This window comes from Sander lucioperca, chromosome 21, assembly GCF_008315115.2.
Source record: "Sander lucioperca isolate FBNREF2018 chromosome 21, SLUC_FBN_1.2, whole genome shotgun sequence".
NCBI classification, from domain to species: Eukaryota; Metazoa; Chordata; class Actinopteri; order Perciformes; family Percidae; genus Sander; species Sander lucioperca.
This window is the reverse complement of record NC_050193.1, coordinates 8,607,412-8,628,846: the sequence shown is the minus strand read 5'-3', so window position 1 is coordinate 8,628,846 and position 21,435 is coordinate 8,607,412. Positions and strand designations below refer to the sequence as shown.

Genomic DNA, 21,435 nt, shown 5'->3' with positions numbered 1-21,435 from the left:
TCTAAGTCACATTTTCTTCCAAGAGACATACACTATACACAGGGGGTCCCCCAGCACACCCATGGTCCACAATATAATCTCTATCTTTTAAGGGGTTCTTGACTGAAAAAAGATTGAGAACTTCTGCTCTACACTGACTTATTTCCATGTAGGCTATCTAAATTTACATCTACAGTTAAGCAATAGCTCACGACAGACCGCGATATGTTGTGATATATAATAACACAAACAAACTAACCAATTGAGACAGCAATAGAACAGCAACTCACGTTTTCTGCTAGGTAAAATTGCTGTTTTTGTCAATGGAGTATTTAAGTATTAAAATTAAAACATATATTCTAGATATAGTGTACACTTAAGATACTTAGCCGATATTCAACCAGCTCTGTAGTGTGTGTGCAGATGAACGGCTGCCCTCGGTGGCACCAGCTATCAGTTTGTTAGTCTACGTTTTTTTCTCAGACTTGGAGTGATACTTTGTGATTTATATCGTTATTACCTATATCACAGCTATGAACCAGATCAGATTGCTTGATTCCAGCTACCTGTTTTATAATCATTTCGCAACCAAACAGCCCTGCAGTAAATGTTTATCTTAGTAAAGATTGTACTGTCATTTTTTTGTTAACACTCTTATCAGTAAACAAAGATAATTGTGGTGTGTCGAAAGGTTATGTATTCGTATTTGTCCAATACAACATAACCATGCACTCAAAAACTGAGTTGAATAATTCCTCAATTACAAAGTGTCAACGAAATCTAAACTGTTAATAGTTTGCATACGATTGCACAGGAGTTCCTAGTGTTATAGCATGTATAAGGTGCATAGAAACTTACAATTGACCCGCCATGGACTATAATAACAGTATAGTGTGTGTAGTAAGTGTCACTTTGGGAGAATATTTCATAGTTTCAGAATCTCAACAAATGGGGTGAAATTATTACTTCTCTGTTTGATAAAGTAAAGATGCACTGAAGGGGAAATCCTTCTGATAAGAGCGTGTGGCGTCATCTTATGGAAAAACCCTTTTAAATCCATAGACTGTAAATGGTTAAATCACACAAAGTCTTTACACTGAAGTGCCAGCAGAGGGAAACCCAGACCCACATATTGCATATAAGCTGGAGCAAGGTTAACTCCTCACAAGCAGTAATATTTAACATCCTGGTGCCGGTTGTCTTGTCTCTCCAGTTGTCTGGAGTCTTTTATCAGATTTTTCTTATTGCTGGGATGGCACTGACTATCTGAAAAATCATGGTGTTTGATATGAATCCCTCATATGCACCATCACAACAGCTTCATGTTATTCAAATAATTGCTGATGTGAACGAGGAAATCCACCCCTCGCCCAGTGTAGCATCTCTAATAAACAGGCATGTCCTCTGCCATGGTGATATTTGCAGAGCGGAGCCCCATGCCAAGCTTTGGCAGGGTAGACGTGCTAAATGAACGGCCTCTCGGATGGGGATGGCAACATTAATTGTACAGCAGGGCTAGGGTCTGAGAACTGGGGCAGGCACCTGCTGCAGAAGTGGGTGAAGATGAAGAATGCTGTCCTAGATTGCCCACCAGCTCACCTTAACCCAACCCACCAAATTAATCAACTCTTCAGAGGCCATCCGGTTGTCTGGGGCAGGCATCCAGAGGAGGGAGACGAGTCGGTTTTAAGGCACAGGTCATACAGACCTGTAGGAGCCTCTTCAATTTAAGAGAAGGAAAGAACAATACCACACTGCAATAGTGCAGAGGCTCTGGGGTTTAGACTTGCCCTGCAGGATGGAGAGGAAAATGTAGCTCGTCTTCAGCCATCTGTCTCTTTGTCTCCGCATGTTCTCTCATGAGATGTGTTTTGAATGTGGTGGGGTTGAAACGCTGCTGAGGAGGGTGATGTTTGATGAGGTGCGCTGAGACAGAGGTGGTTTAGGAGGCCCATAGGGAGCGCAGATGACTAACTCACTACTCCTCCTAATCTAGGACAAGCACACCTAGACATCCTTCATGACTCTAATGTTTTACTCGTGTCGGGCCAAAAATACGTCCACTGAGGTTAGCCAAAGTGGGTCGCCCAACGGCTTTTTTTGGATCACAGAAAAAGAAATCGTGCCATCTAAATGATCGCTGTCGTCTAAAACCCACCCTGGACGGCAAAGAGCCTTCCCCGCCAGTTTATTTTTACAAGAATCAAACTGGGTCAATGACGCCACAGAATATGACAAAACCCAATTTCAACCGTTTTTAAAAGCCTCCAAAGAGTAGAGTAGAAGTGCTTAAAATCCTTTTTCAAAACATTTTATTGGTCTTATAGAAAATAAAGTAAGCTGTATCAACAAACATACAATATATACATCAATAACTTAGACACCTCAGAGAATCACGTTTAAATCCACAGTTGTTACTGTATATATTAATACATAGTACTTATCTACAGATTGCAAAAAGTACAATAATTTAATTTATAAATAGTTACCATTAACTATTGTCTGTTTTTATACAAATTACTGCAATATTTTATTACAACCCATACAGAAAAATAAGAAAAACAGATAATTAACTTTGTATTACTCACTTTAGTCAGATTTTTATACCTTTGAAACACAGACCCACTCCACGGAGTGAGAGCAGGAAACCTGCACAGTCAACTGTTTTCAAAGCATAATTTAATGAAAAAAGCCAATGTCTTGAGAGCTATTAAATTCAACTTCCACACAAGTGCTGTTATTTATCCTCTCTCTAACATAATGCTTCTAAAAAATAAATCAAACAAGGAAAAAGCTATAACCAATTAAACATTGAATCTGCAGAACAAATTACAGTGTTAAGATCAATTTCAAATACACACTCAAGACATGAGAACAGAAATGCTGTGGATGATGCTACAGCAAACAACGAGCATTAATGACTGGTGTAGCAGCAGAGGACACACACACACACACACACACACACACACACACACACACACACACACACACACACACACACACACAATTGCAAGTGGCCCTTGTGACAGAGTCTATTGTAGCATCCATTTCCCTCAGTGCACAAACATTTATATATTAGCAATATCTTTCAGTCAGTCCAATTCACGGATCCGGTAATTCAGCTAATTTAAGACCAGAGTAATTAGTGAGTAAGGCTTGAGTGCAATGATTCCTTTAAAACACTGTACACTATTACAGTTTTAACATGTTAGCTACTATAAACAAGGGCCGATTGCTCTTCCATTCAGGGATTCAAAATCTGAGGGCAAAATAAAAAATAAACATTTTGCAAAGAACCTACAAAACAGCAAGAATTATTAAATAACAGACCATAGTCACTTTGACAATATTGATTACTCTTACATCTACTCTTTCACACCTTTCCACTGAGTTGCATATTAAGGGTCACTTTTTCACAATGGTCATTAATACCTACTGTAGCTACATACTATACATCTGTATGTGTGAGAAAGAGAGAGTCCTCATCTCTAGCGGAGATTGAGAGATTGAGAGATTGGTCGACGGTGCCGCTCAAACACCTTAAAAGACACTTCACACAAAAAAGATTCACTCCACAAGACTGCCACAGCAATAAGGACGCCAACATCAATACTGGGCTATGTCAAGAGTCAGATATATATTTTCCCACAGTTAACCAGTCAATGTACATCGCTAAGCATGTTGAGGATAGGATACTTGCACACAGACAGTATAACCAGCACCCAGGTCTGTAGCATGGAGTTTTGCTGAGGCATAGTTTTGAGACTGACTGTAGATTAACACCTGGCCGACACTATAAGACATTCTGACCAGCAGGAAAGTGAGATCCAGATTAAGTGCATTCTGTTAATACCATTACACAACTACTTTCATCTTGAGGTGTAAAACTGCTCCACTGTTACATTCCCTTTTAGAGGGCCAGGAGAGTGATGCGACACTTGGCACAGAAGGAGCGCTGCTGGCAGCAGTTTATGATTGTAATTCTACGTGGTCTTGCTGTGTCTGAGTGCGGATTGAAGCCCTTTATGACATGCTTATTATAATAATAAAAAAAAAAAAAGAGGGAGGAAAAACATGAGCAGAGCTGCCATCCCTGCCTCCCTGCTTCTCATCTAGAATGGTTTGTTCATTTTCAGAGTGACCTGTTTTGTCCTGAGCAAAACAAGCAGGAGCTTAGTGCATACAAACCCTCAGCCAAACCCTCCCGCTTTTAATCTGACAGTCTGAAGACCATTGGGTAAATGTACACAAGTGATGCTGCACCATTTGGCGATTACCCTTTAAGTTTATTGATGCAATTTTATCGCTATAGTCTTGAGAAAGTTTCTCAACAACAATTGGAGGGGGAAAACACTTAACTTCACATTTTATTCTGTCAAAAGCTACATTTGAAGAGTTATCCTATGATCTAATTCCAACCAATTACTGTAAGTGGCTGAAATGGATACTATAATGAAATCTTCCCAACAATGAAGTCATTTACCTGCAGGTTACAGAGGATGTGTTTAGAGGGCATCCAGCACCAGGTGCAACCCTTATTCAGATTCTGCAATGACAGTATCACTTTAAGCTTCAGTAAAAGTCACTAATTCCATTTCACCCAATTCTGTCTTACATGGCTCAATGGGGTAAACTCTTAATGACAACATGATTTGTAACTAACACCAAGGAAGCGGAGGATATCACAGATGCCAATACGCACAAAGACAATTGACCTTGTTTACACCACCTAGTTTAGCTCTACAGATTTGTTTTAAATAGCACAGCATTGACATCTATACAGTGAACGACACTGCCAACTTGTCACTTACACATCACGTCACGCGCTACCCCACAGTACGCGCCTAGTCACTAGAAAAAAGCTATCAGACTTCAATAGTAAGCCACTTTCGGTACAATTGCAAAAAAGATGTCACAGGATTTTTTTTTTTAGGTTTTCTTTATCTGTATTTCTATAAACAATGGAAGGTAATCTAGCTAGTATTAAAAACCAAGAACTCAACAATAGACAAAGTTTTCTACACCTTAACAATTCAAACAGTAAAGCTTGTGTAAAGATTTTCTTTTGGAAATATCTGACGGCCCCTGTCAACAAGTAATTACAAAAAATGCAATATGTATATATTTTAAACCAAACAACTTGAACATTTTTTCTCTATGAGCAAAAGTTATGTTTCAAAATGTTTGTGGATTTCACTGTCCCCACAAAACATGAGGATATTACTGTTATAACATTCAGGTATTCAGCTATTGTAAAAGAATCTTGTCATATTGGAATGGCACTCAGCTCTGGAACAATATCATTAAGAACTGCTGATCATTTTTAACATTTCCACTTAACCATAAATATGCAAGACTTCTTTGTATTTTCAGTGCATACGTATATTATTGCATCTACCAGTCATATTGATAATGACAAGTTCAATAAAGCCTGTCACAGATAAACTGAAATGAATGCTAGATTTGGGAGCATTATTTCACACTTATATTCTTGACAGGCGACCAACAAAAATGTACTAGTTTTGGGTTAGTCAGGCTGTTATGAAGACATTTGGAGCATCCACGCCAAGAGTTTGTGACTGTTGTCATTTATCCAAATTTAAGTCAGTGCATAATAACAACCAAAGTGGTTCAGGGGCGAGGACTAATGTCTGAAACATTATTTCACTGGTTGTGAGACTTTACAAATGCCAATTCTTAGGACGGAAAGGTCTTAAGAGCTCAGTCTTAAGGAAACGGACACATCACACACAGTACCTTATCAAAAATCGAAAAGCTATTTAACGGTCTGAATTTAATTCCACTTTGTACTTTTTCTACCCAATATTGCCGTCTTGAGTATTCGTAACCATTATCTGCTTTTTAAATGAAATGTTTCAGTATTGCCAATATTTCACCATTCTTCAACAACCAACTGTGATGTCCTAAATCGTACAATTTGACTGTGTCACTTTAAAGCACAATATGTCTGTTGACAGGTACAGACTGCTGAGTCATGCTTTAAAAGTGAATGTGGGAAGCATATTTTTACTGTTAGTGTCAAGGGTTAAAACCGAGAACTAACTTTAGGTAGTCCTGTGGCATGTTACAATGCACTGACTAGTTTAGTCTTGAAAAACTTCCTCCCGCCCTTTCTGCTACTACGACCTAGCCTCCGTTTTGGATTTGACGATAGTGATGACGCTGGTGGCACCTACTTTACCAGGGATGAGGGGTCCTATGACAGAGGCCATAGGTCCCCTGGCTGAGGTGACAGGGTTGCGGGCCACAGTCCTAGCAAAGCTCTGGAGGGCCTCATACTTTGAACGCAGAGCGTCCAGCTCCACCTTCATGCTGGCATTCTCTGTGGCCAGCTTGTCCACTTCCTGCTGCAGCAGAGCCTTTTGCTTCTCCAGTTCCTCTTTCTGGGTGACACGCTTCACCCGGCAGCTGGCAGCATAGCCCCGGTTCTTCAGGGTACGCCGCCGCTGCTTCAGCTGAAGGATTTCCTCCTTGGTCAGGCCCCGTAGATGCTGGTTCAGCTCCCGCACTGACATGGTCACCAGCTCGTCGTCGGTCAGGCTGGTGCCATTTTCCCCTGGCTCCCGCTTCACCTGGGGATGGGGATTAGTTAGTGTTGGTCTTTATATATTAGCATTTAACATTGGCTTCCTCACAATATGACACATTTAAATCAGTGTGATACATGCTAATTACCTTCAAGGCCTTGTTTCCCTTGTTTATGGTAGTCATGCCACGAGAGCCGCGTCCACCTGTACTGCTGGTTGGTCTGTAGATAAGGAAAGTCACCATCAGTATATAGAACAATGCCAGCAGAAAAAAAGCTTGGAGGAATGAAGAAAGGAGGAACATTTCTGTGAAATAAGAATGTATTTTCTGGCAAAGATGCTACAGCATGACAAAGTCCTTCAAATACACAAGGCACAAAGTGGGTCAAGGACTTATGATTTCCTTACAAGTGATGCCAAGTCCGTTCAGCAAGTGGTACTGTACTGGACTATTGCTGCACCAGTCACTATGAACAAATACCTTGGTGGTATGCATTTCCCCCTCCACCATTGCTCTTTCACTTGAATCCTTCACTGCATTCAAACAGCAGTGTGGCGAGTCACAAGGAGGATGACATTTAGTTGACTGGCAGCAATTCACAAAGATTTCTTGGAAAACAAAAGTATTTGTTAAGTGCAGCTGCTCTTGTGGATGGACTAAAGCAAAGCCTTCTGCCTTTCTGCTGTATACAACCTCAGCTAAACATATCATAGAGGGACACAGGGCAGGCTTTCGTCTACTGTACGAGCTATCCAGTCACACCTGTCTAGATTTGGCTGGTGTGCGACTATAATCCCATAGATCAATCAAAAAGGGATATGCTGTAACTACTGCAGAGCCTCACCTACCATCCAGAACAACAGGGCTGCACTGCAGTTTATTCTGTCATGTCAGCACTGAGGGAACACCAAGAGAAGCTTTGCAGATGAGACATCTAACCTACTGGTGTTAAGACAGACAGAAGGCTGGGTGCCTTCCACCGTGTGAGCTCTGCCACAGGATAAGTACACACACACACACACACACACACACACAGTTGTGGCCCAGAGTGCTTTACACTACACACAGTACATGCTGTGTCAGCGACACAGGCACCCACCACAGTCAGCCTAGCCAGCACGTTGCCTCTGTAAGCTGATTTACAGCAGTGTGTGTTTGCACTGAGCACATAAACAAATGCATGTGGGCTCTTACAACTTTTTAGCAGGAAACAAAGGAATCCAAAAAAGAATGAGTCGTAGCTCTGAAGTGCACTAAAATGGCCAGGATATTTCCATGGCAACAAAAGGGTGATACAGGTGGACCGGTCACCTGAGCCAAACAGGCAGAGACAGACGCTTGTTAAAAATGACCTGAATACGACACTATCACACAGGCTGGGGACATAACATGAGGTCAGATTGTGACTCGCATTCTTGATGCTTTCACTTCAAAAACTCCTCTGGCTTCTCATAAAACGGCAATGTTTCCCAGTGCTGCAGATGCCCATATAAAAAAAGCCTTTCACGTTCTTCGGAGGACTTTTTAAATGTGATACTTTCATCTCTGTTGGGTTGGCTATGAATAGCTGACTGATAGTAACACCTACCTTTCTCCGGCCATTGTGGTGACTCATTTCCAGTAAGCATTTGGACCACAGATGCAAAACATAATGGGATAATGGTGTGCCTGATGATGCACAGATAATGGACAAATAGACAGGAAAGTGCTCCACTAATAGCTACTGAGATGAGAGTATGCAAAAGCGGCTGCTTCTTCCAAATTTCATATAAGCCTATCCATTTTCCCCTTAGCCGCCTAGACCCAACATTGTTCAAAAACCAGTTTGAATCTTGAAATTGCAGAGAGATGACACATTGTCCAGGTTGAAGAGACGTATTCTGTCACACAGCTGCGTAGGGTGACATGGTAGGCATGGCTTGGCATGGCTGAAAGCTCACCATATGACACTGTGGAATGATTGAGCCCAGGCTGCAACCCTCCAGCACAGGCTGCTGCCAACAGACGGCTACCAATGACAGGGCATGGCAGCACAACACAGACAAGGTCCAATGCACAGCTGCTCCCTTCCACTATCAGGCATGTCATACCTCACAGAGACAAAGATACATGCTCACATAAACACACAGAGATGAAAAGAAAGGGAAAACACACCTATAATCCTCCCCCAAAAACAATGTGACAGGGAAATTTGCGCTGATTTGATTGCAACAGAATGCCCTTTCATTTGTTCACCGTCTTAACAGTCGCAATCGAGGACACTAGACACCAGTGTCTTCCTTGCACACATGTATTACCTCCTGTTGATGATTTCAAGTCTTTTGTGTGTCTAGCAAAAGGAGCAGGAGACTTATGCTGCAGCTTGGAGCATAGGGCCAGTAGAGGTAGGGAGCAACGCAGCCAGGGACACAGACGTCTTTTGTAGGTGCTAGCTGAATTCTTATGAATCGCCTGGAAGAACGCTGACAAATCAGAGCTGATTGCTTGTGGAGGAGAGACATCACACCCACAGGAAATAGAAATCGCTGAGTGTGGTCACCCAGAGAAAGAGAAGGAGGGGATGATGAGAGAGACGGACAGAGAAAGGGAGACAGGGAAAAAGAGAGTGAGAAGAGAGAGAGAGAGAAAAAACAGCCTTGTGAAACATGCAAGCTCAACACATTTAGGAGGAGCTTGAGAAGAACAGGTTGAGAGAAAAAAAAATACTGATCTCAGCAAGGACCAAAACCAAGGTGCCAATTAGGAAGTTGTGAAGTTGAACTAACACGATGAGAGCAACCCAGCCAACCTTCAAAAGCTGTCTGTGTTCATCTAAATCTATAGAGAGCAGCTCGCGAAGGTGGGGTCGGCTTAGGTTGAGACTTGCATAAATGCTGATGTGACATGATAGGCTGGGCCTTCAGCCCGTGTCATGCTTTAATGATCTCATCCCCGCCATAGAATCTCTCCAGGGGGGCTGCCAAGGGTGGACACCATTAGCTAGGGACCCTTTGTTGAGGGGGAACCGAGGCTACAGCATCCACGCACTGCGTCCCCTGATGAATATTTATCACTGTCGTTCACCGCCAAAGGTGGGGGTGGGTGGCTGAATAAAGATGCTCAGGAGGTGATTCTTCAAGGATACATCCAAGGCTCTTCCATCAACGGCTGTCTCAAAATGGCGGTAGGCTTGTGGGGGTGGCGAGGGGGGAGGGGGTAGATTTCTGGTACTGGAGGTGGTATGCATGGTGGTTCAGGGCTGCAGGGAGAGCCAGCTCCACTTGACAGCAGTGTAACAAGATTATCAGGGCCATAAGAGCAAACAAAACCCCCAGCAACCTGCCTCAGAATCCAGATTCCGACAGCGCCTGCTCTCTGAATACTAAACATGACTAGGGAGGACTAACGGGGCGCATGCTTTACTGAGACATGACAGCGGATTGCATATCACTTAACTAATCACATGCACATGTATCCACACACGGAGAGGTTACAAAAACCACACAAGCACATATGCATTTAACTTGTCATGATCAATTCTTGAAAAGAAGCGTCTGAGCACTTGGCACTGGCAGCTTGCTAATGAAGTGAACAAAACTAGACAGTGGAGGTGCATGCTGATGAAAGACTGTTTTCAGGAAAGCACAGGGAGCATTTAACAATGGCAACTCAGTTCTGTGAAACTAACAACTGAATATCTCACACCAAACAATGCATTTCACCCCAAAAGAGCAGATCCACAATTTGGCTCATATGCTTAGTTTGAATGACTTTCCTCTGCTATGACTAGTCCAGACTTGTAAAGATGTGTACAGCCACAGAAAGAGACATAGGAGCCATTACCCAAATGTAAATTAGGCCTTAGATTATAGATTTAGCGCCGTTTTCAATTCATTGCCTTTGCTAAACCTGCACATCTTAGACGATTAACACAACACTAAAGAACGAGCTGGATGTGAAATCAGTATGATCACCTATTCAGTTTCCCTGATCAATAATGTATGAGACTTGTAGCCTCTCGCGCCATTATCATGGACTTTCCACAGGAAATAGAATGATGATAACCACAAAGATACTGAAAATCACATGACATAAGTGAGTGAAAAAGAATAGCCAGCACTTTCTCATTATGCTTTGGCTCATACATTTAAACCTTGGGCCTATTTGTTCTCTGTGTCCACTTGCTCTTTCAGGAGTGAGGTGCTTTATAGAAACAGCCAACATTTTCACCGTGTATGCCATAAATAGCCATTCTCAACACTTCATGCCTGATCAGAGCCACTACTTTTACTCCCTCCCTTCTAATTTAGAGTCAAAAAGATCGTCTAGATATTTAGATCTAATCATCCCTCCCTTCAGCTGACTGAAGTCAATTATCAAGCAAGCTACATGTATAGGGCGCCATTTAACCGCAAATTAAAAATCAGACTCTTCTGATAGCTCTGAAAGAGTTACTGGAAGACTGGTGTAAACTTGTGTGTGTAGAGCAAACACAGTGTGTGAGTGTGTCTGTGCGAGAGAAAGATACGATGGGAAGAGGGGAGGGAAGCTATTAACTACTAAGTATTCAGAGCGTGAAATAAGAGTGACAAAAAGAGGGAGAGGGGAAATCATTCAGCAGCTTTCAGAGGGAAATGTGATACGCTTGTAGTAGAGGGGAAATACTAAGCCAATACTTTTGACCAGTGGAGGTTCGGGGCAACACTAAAATAGCGCTCAACCAAAATCGTATGCCTGCCTGACTATGACTAGGGTATGACTATAATTGAAGGGTTAAATGGTTGTTAGCAACAGTCTGTACATTGTAATGACATCGTTCTGACCTGCAAATGAAGTCCTGCTAGATGAATAGACAGATGCTGAATACAATATTTAATCAAAACATGCCATAATCAACAGATCAGCGAAGACAAAATGTGCTTTCTGAAACAAGCTCTTTTCCCACATGCTGTAAATAAAGATTTGAAAAAGAATTTGAAATTTCTACTTGCTGCGTAATAAAATAAGAAAAATGTGCATTCTTATACTTATTATAAGCACCTAAACTTGGGCCAGTAGCTTTGGTAGCCTAAATGTTTCCAATTTTACAAAACGTATTTTAAGAGCAGGGTAAATGTTGAGTCTTGATAATATAAAAAATGATAATATAATCAATAAATATTATAATAATAATATTGCTTTGTAATACAATGATTTTTGATGCATTCATTTAGAGATGTCAATGTAAAGAGATCATAATAGTCATATTTACATTTAAAGCACCGGCATTTTGGCAAAGGATTTAATCAACAAAAAAAATTGAGTCAAAACATTAGACCAGCCTTTCAGGATTAAAGCAAATGGCATTAGGCTAATAATTATTTAAACAAATGTGGTGATTCTGTCGTTTATGCCTGTCTGAATTTTGGTAAATCTCAAAAAAGGTATTTGTAAATATTGCTCTGTTTCAATCACAAAGTAAAGTCAGAAATACTTTATTTTAACTTTATATTTGATTTTATTGTAATAAGGAAACAAACGGTAGACAAAAGAAGAGAAAGTTAAATATCTGTAGAAATTCTGTAACTTTATGTTGTTTCCTGGTGCACAATATTCCACTTTTTTTTTTTTTTTAAATACATTCATTCAATCATTTTATTATTTTCTATAAAAAGGTTTACATACATGACTGAACACGTATTATATTTGATTAATTGTCACAAGGTGAAAATAGACACCATTACATGATGTACTATGATAAACACAGGCTCTGAAAAAGTTCAATATGGAAGCTTGTATGGTATACAATGCATGTGGTCGATTTGTCTGGAATTTGCATATAGTTCACGTGGTTTAAAGTGAAAACATGAATCACACCTCCCTCAAGGGATTTTGTATTTTTTGAAGTCACTGATAATGTGAAGCTTATTTAAAGGCACTTGGGTTAGACTGGTTTGCATTATGTTGGTGTTTCAATACAGAATCTATTTCCAAGCTCAGTAGCTGCTGTTTACTCTCGAAGCAGCTCTGTTAGTACAAGTATGACAGGAGAAGAGACTTCATTGGCCTTCCACAGTATCTGCCTGGAGGACTTGATTAAACAGGAAGAGAATAGCTCTTGATACCTCGGCCTTGCACTGGCAGAGGAAGTAAGGGTTGCAGGCAACCCACACACTGGCAAAATATCCAGGAGCTTTACTACACTGGTTGCATACATATTAAATGCATATTGCATTGACCTAACAGCAACAAGGCAGCCCTTGCAGCACAGAAGGCAAAACTAGATCAGAGCAACACATTTTTCAATGATATTTAAAGTAAAATTATACTGAAACAATTCACATCTTTGACTGGTACCACTGCACAGCTACGATTTGAGGTGGATTATCTTCAATTAAAACACAATTCTGTGATCATGCCATCAAACAAACAGAGCTTTGCAGCACCACTGAATAAAAAACAAAACAAAGACAACAAATGTATTTTTCCTGTGGAGTGCTTTGATTCAAATGCAGTCAGTTAGCCAGAGTTATTACCTGGGCTGGAAGTAACAAAGATGCTAATTTCTATTAATAGCATTGCCACCACTCAGTTCAAATTATGGCAAGTGATTGATGATGTCTGCCTACAGGATATTTGATGGAGCCTTACACTCAATGTGGTTGTCCAAAAAAACCGTCACTTTAGAATGCAGTCTGAATTCATAATCTTTAGTAATAATATAGTATATTAGTAATATGTGTACTTTAGTAATAATGTTCAGTACCAAGGATTTTAACTCAGGTTCTCAATGTAACCTACTTCTCAGTTGCTCACATATTTTAGCCTGAACTAAAGCTCGGAAATGACTAATTCAAATCACCTATCAAAGAAGGTAGAAGTGGAAAAAAGATGGTTAAATGGTCTAAAGGATAAAAACACTATTTTGTAAGAGTACGGCCACAAGTTTGATCCCCAAAGCACCGACAGATGAGCTGAAATATTATTACTTAAAACAAGAAACTGAACTCCAACCTGCTCATTCTGTGCACCACAGGAGCTTTAGCTAAATATAAATAACTGAATAAATATTAAATAAATAACTCAAGTTGTATTTAGCAATAGAGATTACCGAAAGACAGTTTTATTGATTTTATTTTTGTCACTTTGCTTTTTATTTTTTATTTTGTCTGAATAAATGCCTCACATTTATAAATGTGTAATATTGTCAATTTGTCTACTGGTGCCAGTAAAAAGATTTTGGCTGGACAGAGCAAGTAATAAAAAACATGAATGCTGGCTCCTGTTGCATGTAGCATAATTTAATGAGGTAAAGAGTACAAATATAGCCTTTATTCAGGAAACCCACAGTCATTTACAAAGAATGTTTTTTGTTTTAATCAAGATACAATCCAGATAGTACTAATAGCAGTCTAATGATCTGCCTGAGCTCCTTTACAATGTGGGTTATACACTGCTTATCTTAGAACAAGGTCTGGCTATCTTTAACCTCCTTAGAACATTTTATACATATCCAGCTGAGAAAATATCAGAACATATAGTCTCCCAAAACTCTCAAAAGTGATTCTTCCCTGCCTCCCTGTTTTAGTTTGACTTAGTCTTGTGCAAATATGGATATGGTTAAATCACTTGTTTTAATGTCAGTTCACCACAAATATGTCTCAAACATTAATTTGCCAAGATAAAAGTAGGTTGCATTAAAAACAGCAGCCAGTGCACGGCTGTATGCTTATGCTCTCTATGTTCAGTCCAATATTGGCTAATCTTAATTACGAACACACAGGGAGCAGCAATGAACATGCCAAGTCTAACTCAAGTTCCAAACAGAAATTCATCAAACACACTTGCTACTCCGTCTGGATGAAAGTATTACTTTGAGAAGTGGAGCGGGCATATCGCAATGCTAAGCAATCATAATCCGCACTACACTTGCAAGAGGTTTCATCACCGGCATTCCCTGCCTATTGCAAAAAAGGGGGGAAAAAACTATATTGATCTTTTTCTCCCTTCCTTCCAGGCATTCCCATTTCCCTGTGCAGCTTAAGCAGCAATTTTGTGTACAAATCTCACATTTGTGTTCCTTCCTGGAGGCTATTAATTGTCCTGAATAGGCGTAACTACTCCCAAGGCACAGCTGTGTTAGCCATGCAGAGGTGTTGGTGGCCAGACTGTACTCTATTCTGTGTAAAGTCTTGCCTCGTGTTTCATCAACCTCAAATATCCCTTCCACCCTCCACCGCCTGCCCAGTCTGAGCAACGCCACTGGGTATAAGTTGTGCACTCGGTTCACCTCTATGGGATCCAGCCTTATTTTATCTTCGCTACCTCAATGCAAGAGATGATAAATCTCAGAGCTGATCTCCACCACTCCCTGCCTCCATCCACACACCACTGCCAGCACCATTGGGCTCTTATATGGGCCCTCATCTGTTCTTGTTACCTGCAGAAAAAGGCAGAGATGGGCATTACGCTTTATTGCAAAGCTGAGCTTCTGATGTAGGGCTGGCCTGTCTGCTAAACACACTTCAATGCCCCGCTCGCATGAACAGAGATGATGAAACAAGTTGGATATCTGAGTAAGAATGGGCAACTTCTATCTGTTTAGCCCTGCCTATATATGCTCAAGAGTTTCCAAGGTGACTTTTCAAATTGCACAGAGATTCTCCATGGATAATTCATTACCTGCCCTCCATAAGCGTGCACTCTAATAGGCAGCAAATTTCATCATGTCACACACACAGGGAAACAAGAGCATCTGCCAAACCAAAAATAAATCAAGTGTTATACTCACTTTTATGATTATAGTGCATTAAATACTATCACAAGCAAGCTGGAACTCTATAGTATTTAGCATATTTAAATTACAAAAAATAAAAAAGGCATTTACAGCATGCCAAACACACCAAAATACGTATTTCCTACACCAGCATTTTGTTTCAAATACTACCTACATTAGGTGTTTGTTTTCAACTTCCCATACATCCCATAATTACACTTGATCCAATTTAAAACAGCCACTCATTGCAGGACTCCATTATAACAACACAGTCATAATATATTGCTTATCATGCATTTTTTAAATGGATTTGACATCGCAGTAGACATCTAAGCACTTAGCCTAAATGTACTCACACCCTGGTTTGTTGATGTACATCATGACAGCACTGCAATAAAATTTACATTCTCAGGTGAATGTAGATGAGGCTATTGGTAAATGCATGATGGTCATCACTTGATGCTCACGGCTTGATGACTGACTTGTACGACAGATCAGCACCATTTCGATCCATCTCCTTAATAACGGCGGCTTGGTGATAAACATCGACCCTTATCCACCGAGCAGACCTTTGTCCGGTGGTGCCATATTTCGGGGTGGATTCTATGAACGTCTTATACATCATTGTGATGATTCAGCACGATAAAAATACCGCTGCTTATTTGTTTGCTATAATAATAAAAAAAAGCCTGGCTATGCTATTAAAGCCAAGGACGGCGGGTTTGGTACTGCCATTGTTACAATGTAACCACTGGTTAAATGAATTGTCACTTCAGGTGAACACATTCAATCCGAAACGATGGTTTGGAAGCATTTCCGAGATAAAATCTACGCATGCATTTAAAAGCTGCACGAAAGCACAACACATTGCTCAGATTTAACATCACATTCATGTTTGACAGAAATGTCATGATAAAAAATATTGAAAACCAACCTGGTCTCGCTAAACCGCTGCCTCGGCTTGCGCTTGCTCCTTTTCACAACGAGGTGATGAAGCAGCAGGTTTGAACAGCAAGAAGCGCATGAGTTGACAAGCCACCAAGAAGCGCTGTCATACAGTGGACACGCGACGTCTTGGCAAACTATGTATCACAAAAACAACCAGTTACACAGTTTTGTCATTCCACGACTCTGTCTCCAACCTCTCAACGCCTGCTTGTGAAAGTGGCAAACAACTCCCCGCCTACAAAACAAGCAGGCGAGGAAATCCCCGTGCTCAGCCTTCCTACTAGAACTGTAGCAATTCAGCGCCACGAGCGATTCCTCACCGGGGAAATCGCCGTTTACGCGCGAAACCACTTGCCGTTGCGCTACATCAAACCCAAAATCTGAATGGCATGTTTTATTCGCGGCTCATGAGTGTACAAAAGCGTAGCTGCCATCTCAGCATAGTAGAAGTCCGACCGTTGTCAGTCCCCAACGGCTACACACGCATTTCCGGTAGAAACTTTCAAAATAAACCCAATATTTATGAAAACATGTGCGTTAGGCGCTTAAGTGATTCGGACACTCTTAGTTTGAAGACCAAGTCTGGTATAAGTCAGGCTAACTTGACGAGGATAGACGTAAGAAGAGAGGCATGCTAACCCATTAAGCTAGCCGCAGCCAGCTCGTCAGTGGCGAGGTAAAGGCATGCACACTCAGCATAACAACACCGACTCGGTTTGGTTTACAGACCCACCTGACTTAAAAATGACGCTCTCTGAAGTTGTTGCCGTCAAGGTCCTCTTCTCACACCGTCACGACGGTGGACAAACATTAGAGGCAGTTTAATTTCGGTTCCACTCACAGAAGCGACAGCGCTTCCAAATGCCAGCTCGTGCTCTCCTTGTTGATTCCTTTCTCTTGTATTGAAGGCAGACGTCATCGTGTTTGGTCACGTGCCTTCATTCATGAAGGACCTTTTTCCTCACAAGAAAAAAACATTTTAACCAAAAATATATCACCTTTTGTCACATTGTAGCTGCTAATAACTGTTAGGTGACTGTAAAACACTGCTGGCATTTACTCAATCAATCAAGCTTTATTTATATAGCACCTTTCAAATATAACAAAATGTAAGTGCTGTACAGTGATTTAAAAACAGCAAAAACAGACTGATCTACTTTCTCACTTGCCAATGCGTACTATTCACACAAATAAATCACATCCACAAAATGTTTTTTTAAACATATAAAAAAAATGTTTTCTGAAAACATCCTGAGTTTCATAGCATCATATACCATTTAGCACATTCTGTTTAAGACCTTTTAACACAATTTGCATATAGGTGGCAATTGAGTGTCCATTCCACTCAACTGCATAGCTATTTAGTAAACCTAACTTTGCCAACTACCATCAGAAAGGACTGACTGAAATAAGATAAGCCGTACCACAAATATTCAATTATTTTAGTCTAGCCTGACAAAAGGAAAGGCACTTCATTACAAAAAGAAATATGGCTCAAACTGTTTTTACAGCAGATTATAACTATGACTAGGTTAGTGTATGTTCCAACATTCATCTGCCAGTAGTGGTTTATTCACAGCATATACTGCATATTTATTGTTACACACATTAAAATGATTACTTCTTCTTGGTCCTGGGGTTACTGCTGTTGAACATACTGATCCCGTGAGATCTGACTCCAACACCCTCTGCAGTCACTCCTGGCTGCTGCAACACTTTGTCCAGAGTTGTCTTCTTTATGGCAGCTGGGGAGATTTTCTCTTGGTCGGCCAAAAACTGAAGTTCCCTTTTTAGAGAAGGGCAGGAACACAAGAGAAATTTACAACCTAGTATGAAAACATACATATTTAGCACAACATAATATAGTAGTGTGCTAATAATCTTATCACTTGGTAACTAGTAACCTAAGAAGGACAAAAGTCTCATTGTAACATTATTTGCATATAGCTCCATCTACTGTCTGAGTTATAAACTTCAAAAGAAATATATCATCCTTTGGCCATTTGAATATGACAATTAACTTAAAAGCATTTCTTGTGTATCCCTATGACAGGAAATATGATTTGTTAGTTTGTTTGTCTCACACATTTCTTATCAACTTACCTAGTCCTAACACAGGAGGCCTCTACAGCATTGATGAGGAGACTGCGGAAGCCACCACTCTCCATGACATGCAGGGCGTGGATGGTGGCGCCCCCTGGTGAACACACATTGTCCTTGAGCTGCCCAGGGTGTTGGTCTGAGTCTAACAGCATTTTAGCAGCCCCCTTTAGCCGAAACAGAAAGTGAGCTCCACATTAGACTAACACAGTATTAATTACTTCATAACAATCTTGTATCTTTTATCAATATACTGTATATTTCAGACTGTGTCTAGAACCAACCAAGACAGACTGCAGCTGACAACCGGCAAAATTGCAGAATTCTATCAGGATTGGATTTATAGATTTTTCAGGGACAGTGCACATGAAACTGTTTACATCGGAATTTAAATGTGAGTCCAGACCACTAATATTAGTATACATAACTTGAAAAGCATCACTAATACCACCCAAAACTAATAGTAACATAATAAAAAAGGAACCAAAAAGCATCACAGAAAGCACATACATGTAACACATAAATTCAAAAAAATAAAATAAATAAAATACCAGCAGGGCTTGGGCTCCGAGGCGTATAGCCAATCTCCTGGGAAGACCCATTTTCACTCCACCATCAGCAAGAGCATCTACAGCTGTAAACGCCTGCAAGGCCACAATTATAATTGTTACGATGATTGAATGAAGGAAAACAATCCACAAGACTAACTTTTCACAGTTGCTACAGGTAAGGCAAAATTGTAAAACACACTTCACATTATATAAATGACTCACGTAAGCAGGACCACTGCCGCTGAGGCCGGTGACGGCATCAATCAGGTCCTCTTCCACCTCAGTGCAGTATCCAACACTGGCCATCAGCTGCTCCAGAAGCTTCCCATCCTCCACTTCTGCATAGGTACCTGTGGCATACACAGTAGCCCCCTCGCGCACCACAACTGGAGTGTTTGTCATGCACCGCATTACCTTCGGATCAGCACGATACTGCTGCAGCTTCTGTAAGGGAATAGAGCAATGTACTGAATGAATTGTCCTGAAATTATTGGGAAAAAAGGGTGGAGAGGATCATTTATAGTGTTTACTATTATATAAAACTCACATGGATCAAATTTTATACTCTAGTCGATAGAATGGATTAAATTGAATTTGCTTTAGTCTGCCACATAATATCATTTGTTTTAAGACAACATAGCTTGGACTTTATTCAATGAAAATGCATGGGTGTTTCAAGTTCAAGCAGTCAACCAATGTCATGTTACAACATATGACTGTTCTGCCTAAGGGGCTGCAGTGTGTGAGCGCAGAACACAGAGCCTTATGTTAAAATAAACAATAAAGCCAGAACTTCACAAGCATTTGCCATCATCTCGAGTTGAGATGTACATAAAAACATGATTGATGATTACTATCATGTCATATAAAACTTACAAATCATCTGGGATTTTGATTATTATAAAATTTAAATAATACCTTTTCTAGCCAGCTTTAAAGGTAAAGCAACATTGTGTAATATTCATATTTTTTGCAATTTCATGCCCCTACAAAGTGTAATTCACCTATACACTGCTGTCGTAAATAAAGATAGATAAAAAACTAGCGAGTCAGCAAGAAGGCCAGCTCGGAGTCTGCCTTGCAGCCTTTTATTTCGCGAAGCTCTCGCCAAACAACTAAAAGCCAGTCTGACTTGTCCAACAGCAACTTGGTCACTCTCTCCTTTTCTCTGTTCTTAGTTCAAAATCAGTGGTAGTGCCGTATAGGGTTGCGCACTTCCAAGAGTTCGTACCCACTCACCAAAAACAGTGCAAAAACAGGCGTTTGGGGCACGCACTGAGAATAACAGAGGCAACATTCTCCCTATTACAAGTCAGAGTAGCATCAACATGAATTTGGAACTGTTATTTTAAGGTAAAAAAGTTACGCAATGTTGCTTTAAGTGAACAGTTTTCTGGAGTTATTTGACTTTTGCATTTGAGTAAACAAACCATATCACCTTTACATACTAGGTTAAATAATGTAAATGCACGCTAGTTGTCTAAGATAGTGTGTAATAAGTATTATTGAGTGAGAAAATATATTTGATTTTGTCAATATTGTCCAGTTCAGTTAGTAACACGTGAAGACAGACGGCTATGACTTGCCTTCTCTATAGAGCTGATGGTGACTCCTGCAGCACAGGACACAATAAGGTGACGATCTTCGATGTCTGGTCCAATCTCATCCAGTACAAAAGGGATGATGTGGGGCTTCACAGTCAGGAAGAGAACATCACTTTTGCTTACTGTCTCTTTGTTGCTAGTGGTGAAATTGACACCCAATTTCTGTAAACGACATATACGTTAGTTATTCGCTGGAGTATAGGAATTCATAACATGCAAACAAAGGAATGTTTTATACCTTGAAACCCCACTAACATATTCTTCCTACCTACCCGTAGTCCCTGTACTGTGGGGCGATCTGTGCCTGGGGAACTGGCTGTGATTCTGTGGGTGGCAATCACGCCTTTAAGGGGACAAAATGTCCAGAAATCATTTCAGTGTCTGATTGCAATCAACATACATCAACAACGCAAGTAAAATCTAAATAAATCAAACATGCTACAGAGTGACTCAATAGCTAGGCTACTCACCTGCAGCTATGAAGCCTCTTGCCAGAGCGTGGGCCACCTGGCCTGCTCCTATGAAACCCACACTCATTTTACCTGTGAGTGTACACAGAGTTATACACTTTAGTAGGGATTAATCAATTTTAGCTCAACACATGATTTCGACGACGTCTAACAACTGGTGTGCAACGTGTATCCTCTTTACAGCTCAGGATGTTGTGCTGTGGTGGTAAACAAACTACTACTTCCTTATTAAACGAAGCGAACGTCATTTCCGAACACACGGTGGCAGCAGCCATACAGTAGTCTAAATGATTTCCGAACACACGGTGGCAGCAGCCATTCAGTAGTCTAAATGCATTCGCAGAGCAAAAACTTACGAATAAACTGAAGAGCCCTTATAAGCTGACCGACTGACCGAACCAGCAACCGCTTAGACACCTGAAATCACAGCGCTTTCGACTTGGCCCGGCTCGCGCTGTGAGATCCATTTAACTGAAAAGCGAGAATGCCAATGAGCTTGC

The 21,435-nt window shown here is 40.7% G+C and overlaps 2 protein-coding genes across 4 annotated transcripts; both read right to left on the bottom strand.

The window, feature by feature from the left end:
* Positions 1-2,274: 2,274 nt before the first annotated feature.
* Positions 2,275-17,636, bottom strand: LOC116059372 (transcription factor MafG). Of its 2 annotated transcripts, none has more exons than XM_031312409.2 (3): positions 16,944-17,636; positions 6,676-6,748; positions 2,275-6,572 (listed from the first exon to the last, which is right to left on the bottom strand). In XM_031312409.2, exons 2-3 carry the CDS (start codon positions 6,709-6,711, stop codon positions 6,120-6,122), a joined length of 489 nt encoding a protein of 162 aa, XP_031168269.1. In that variant the 5' UTR covers positions 6,712-6,748; positions 16,944-17,636; the 3' UTR covers positions 2,275-6,119. The 2 variants fall into 2 exon arrangements, with proteins under 2 accessions (XP_031168269.1, XP_031168268.1); XM_031312408.2 differs by lacking the exon at positions 16,944-17,636 and adding an exon at positions 16,197-16,918.
* Positions 17,637-17,748: 112 nt separating this feature from the next.
* On the bottom strand, positions 17,749-21,434 carry pycr1a (pyrroline-5-carboxylate reductase 1a). Of its 2 annotated transcripts, XM_035996768.1 has the most exons (9): positions 21,270-21,421; positions 21,117-21,225; positions 20,936-21,007; positions 20,738-20,808; positions 20,448-20,627; positions 19,084-19,305; positions 18,862-18,954; positions 18,314-18,477; positions 17,749-17,996 (listed from the first exon to the last, which is right to left on the bottom strand). In XM_035996768.1, exons 1-9 carry the CDS (start codon positions 21,270-21,272, stop codon positions 17,828-17,830), a joined length of 1,083 nt encoding a protein of 360 aa, XP_035852661.1. In that variant the 5' UTR covers positions 21,273-21,421; the 3' UTR covers positions 17,749-17,827. The 2 variants fall into 2 exon arrangements, with proteins under 2 accessions (XP_035852661.1, XP_031168266.1); XM_031312406.1 differs by lacking the exon at positions 21,117-21,225 and having other exon boundaries at positions 21,292-21,434.
* Between the last annotated feature and the right edge of the window lies 1 nt (position 21,435).

Coding starts and splice junctions, on each gene's coding strand:
- LOC116059372 (XM_031312409.2), bottom strand. CDS start 6,711: ATGACTACCATAAACAAGGGAAACAAGGCCTTGAAG. Junction 6,573..6,675: donor AGGGAAACAAGGCCTTGAAG/GTAATTAGCATG, acceptor CCCCATCCCCAG/GTGAAGCGGGAGCCAGGGGA.
- pycr1a (XM_035996768.1), bottom strand. Junction 19,306..20,447: donor CCATCAGCTCTATAGAGAAG/GCAAGTCATAGC, acceptor ATTCCCTTACAG/AAGCTGCAGCAGTATCGTGC. Junction 18,478..18,861: donor TCGGAGCCCAAGCCCTGCTG/GTATTTTATTTA, acceptor TTTCGGCTAAAG/GGGGCTGCTAAAATGCTGTT.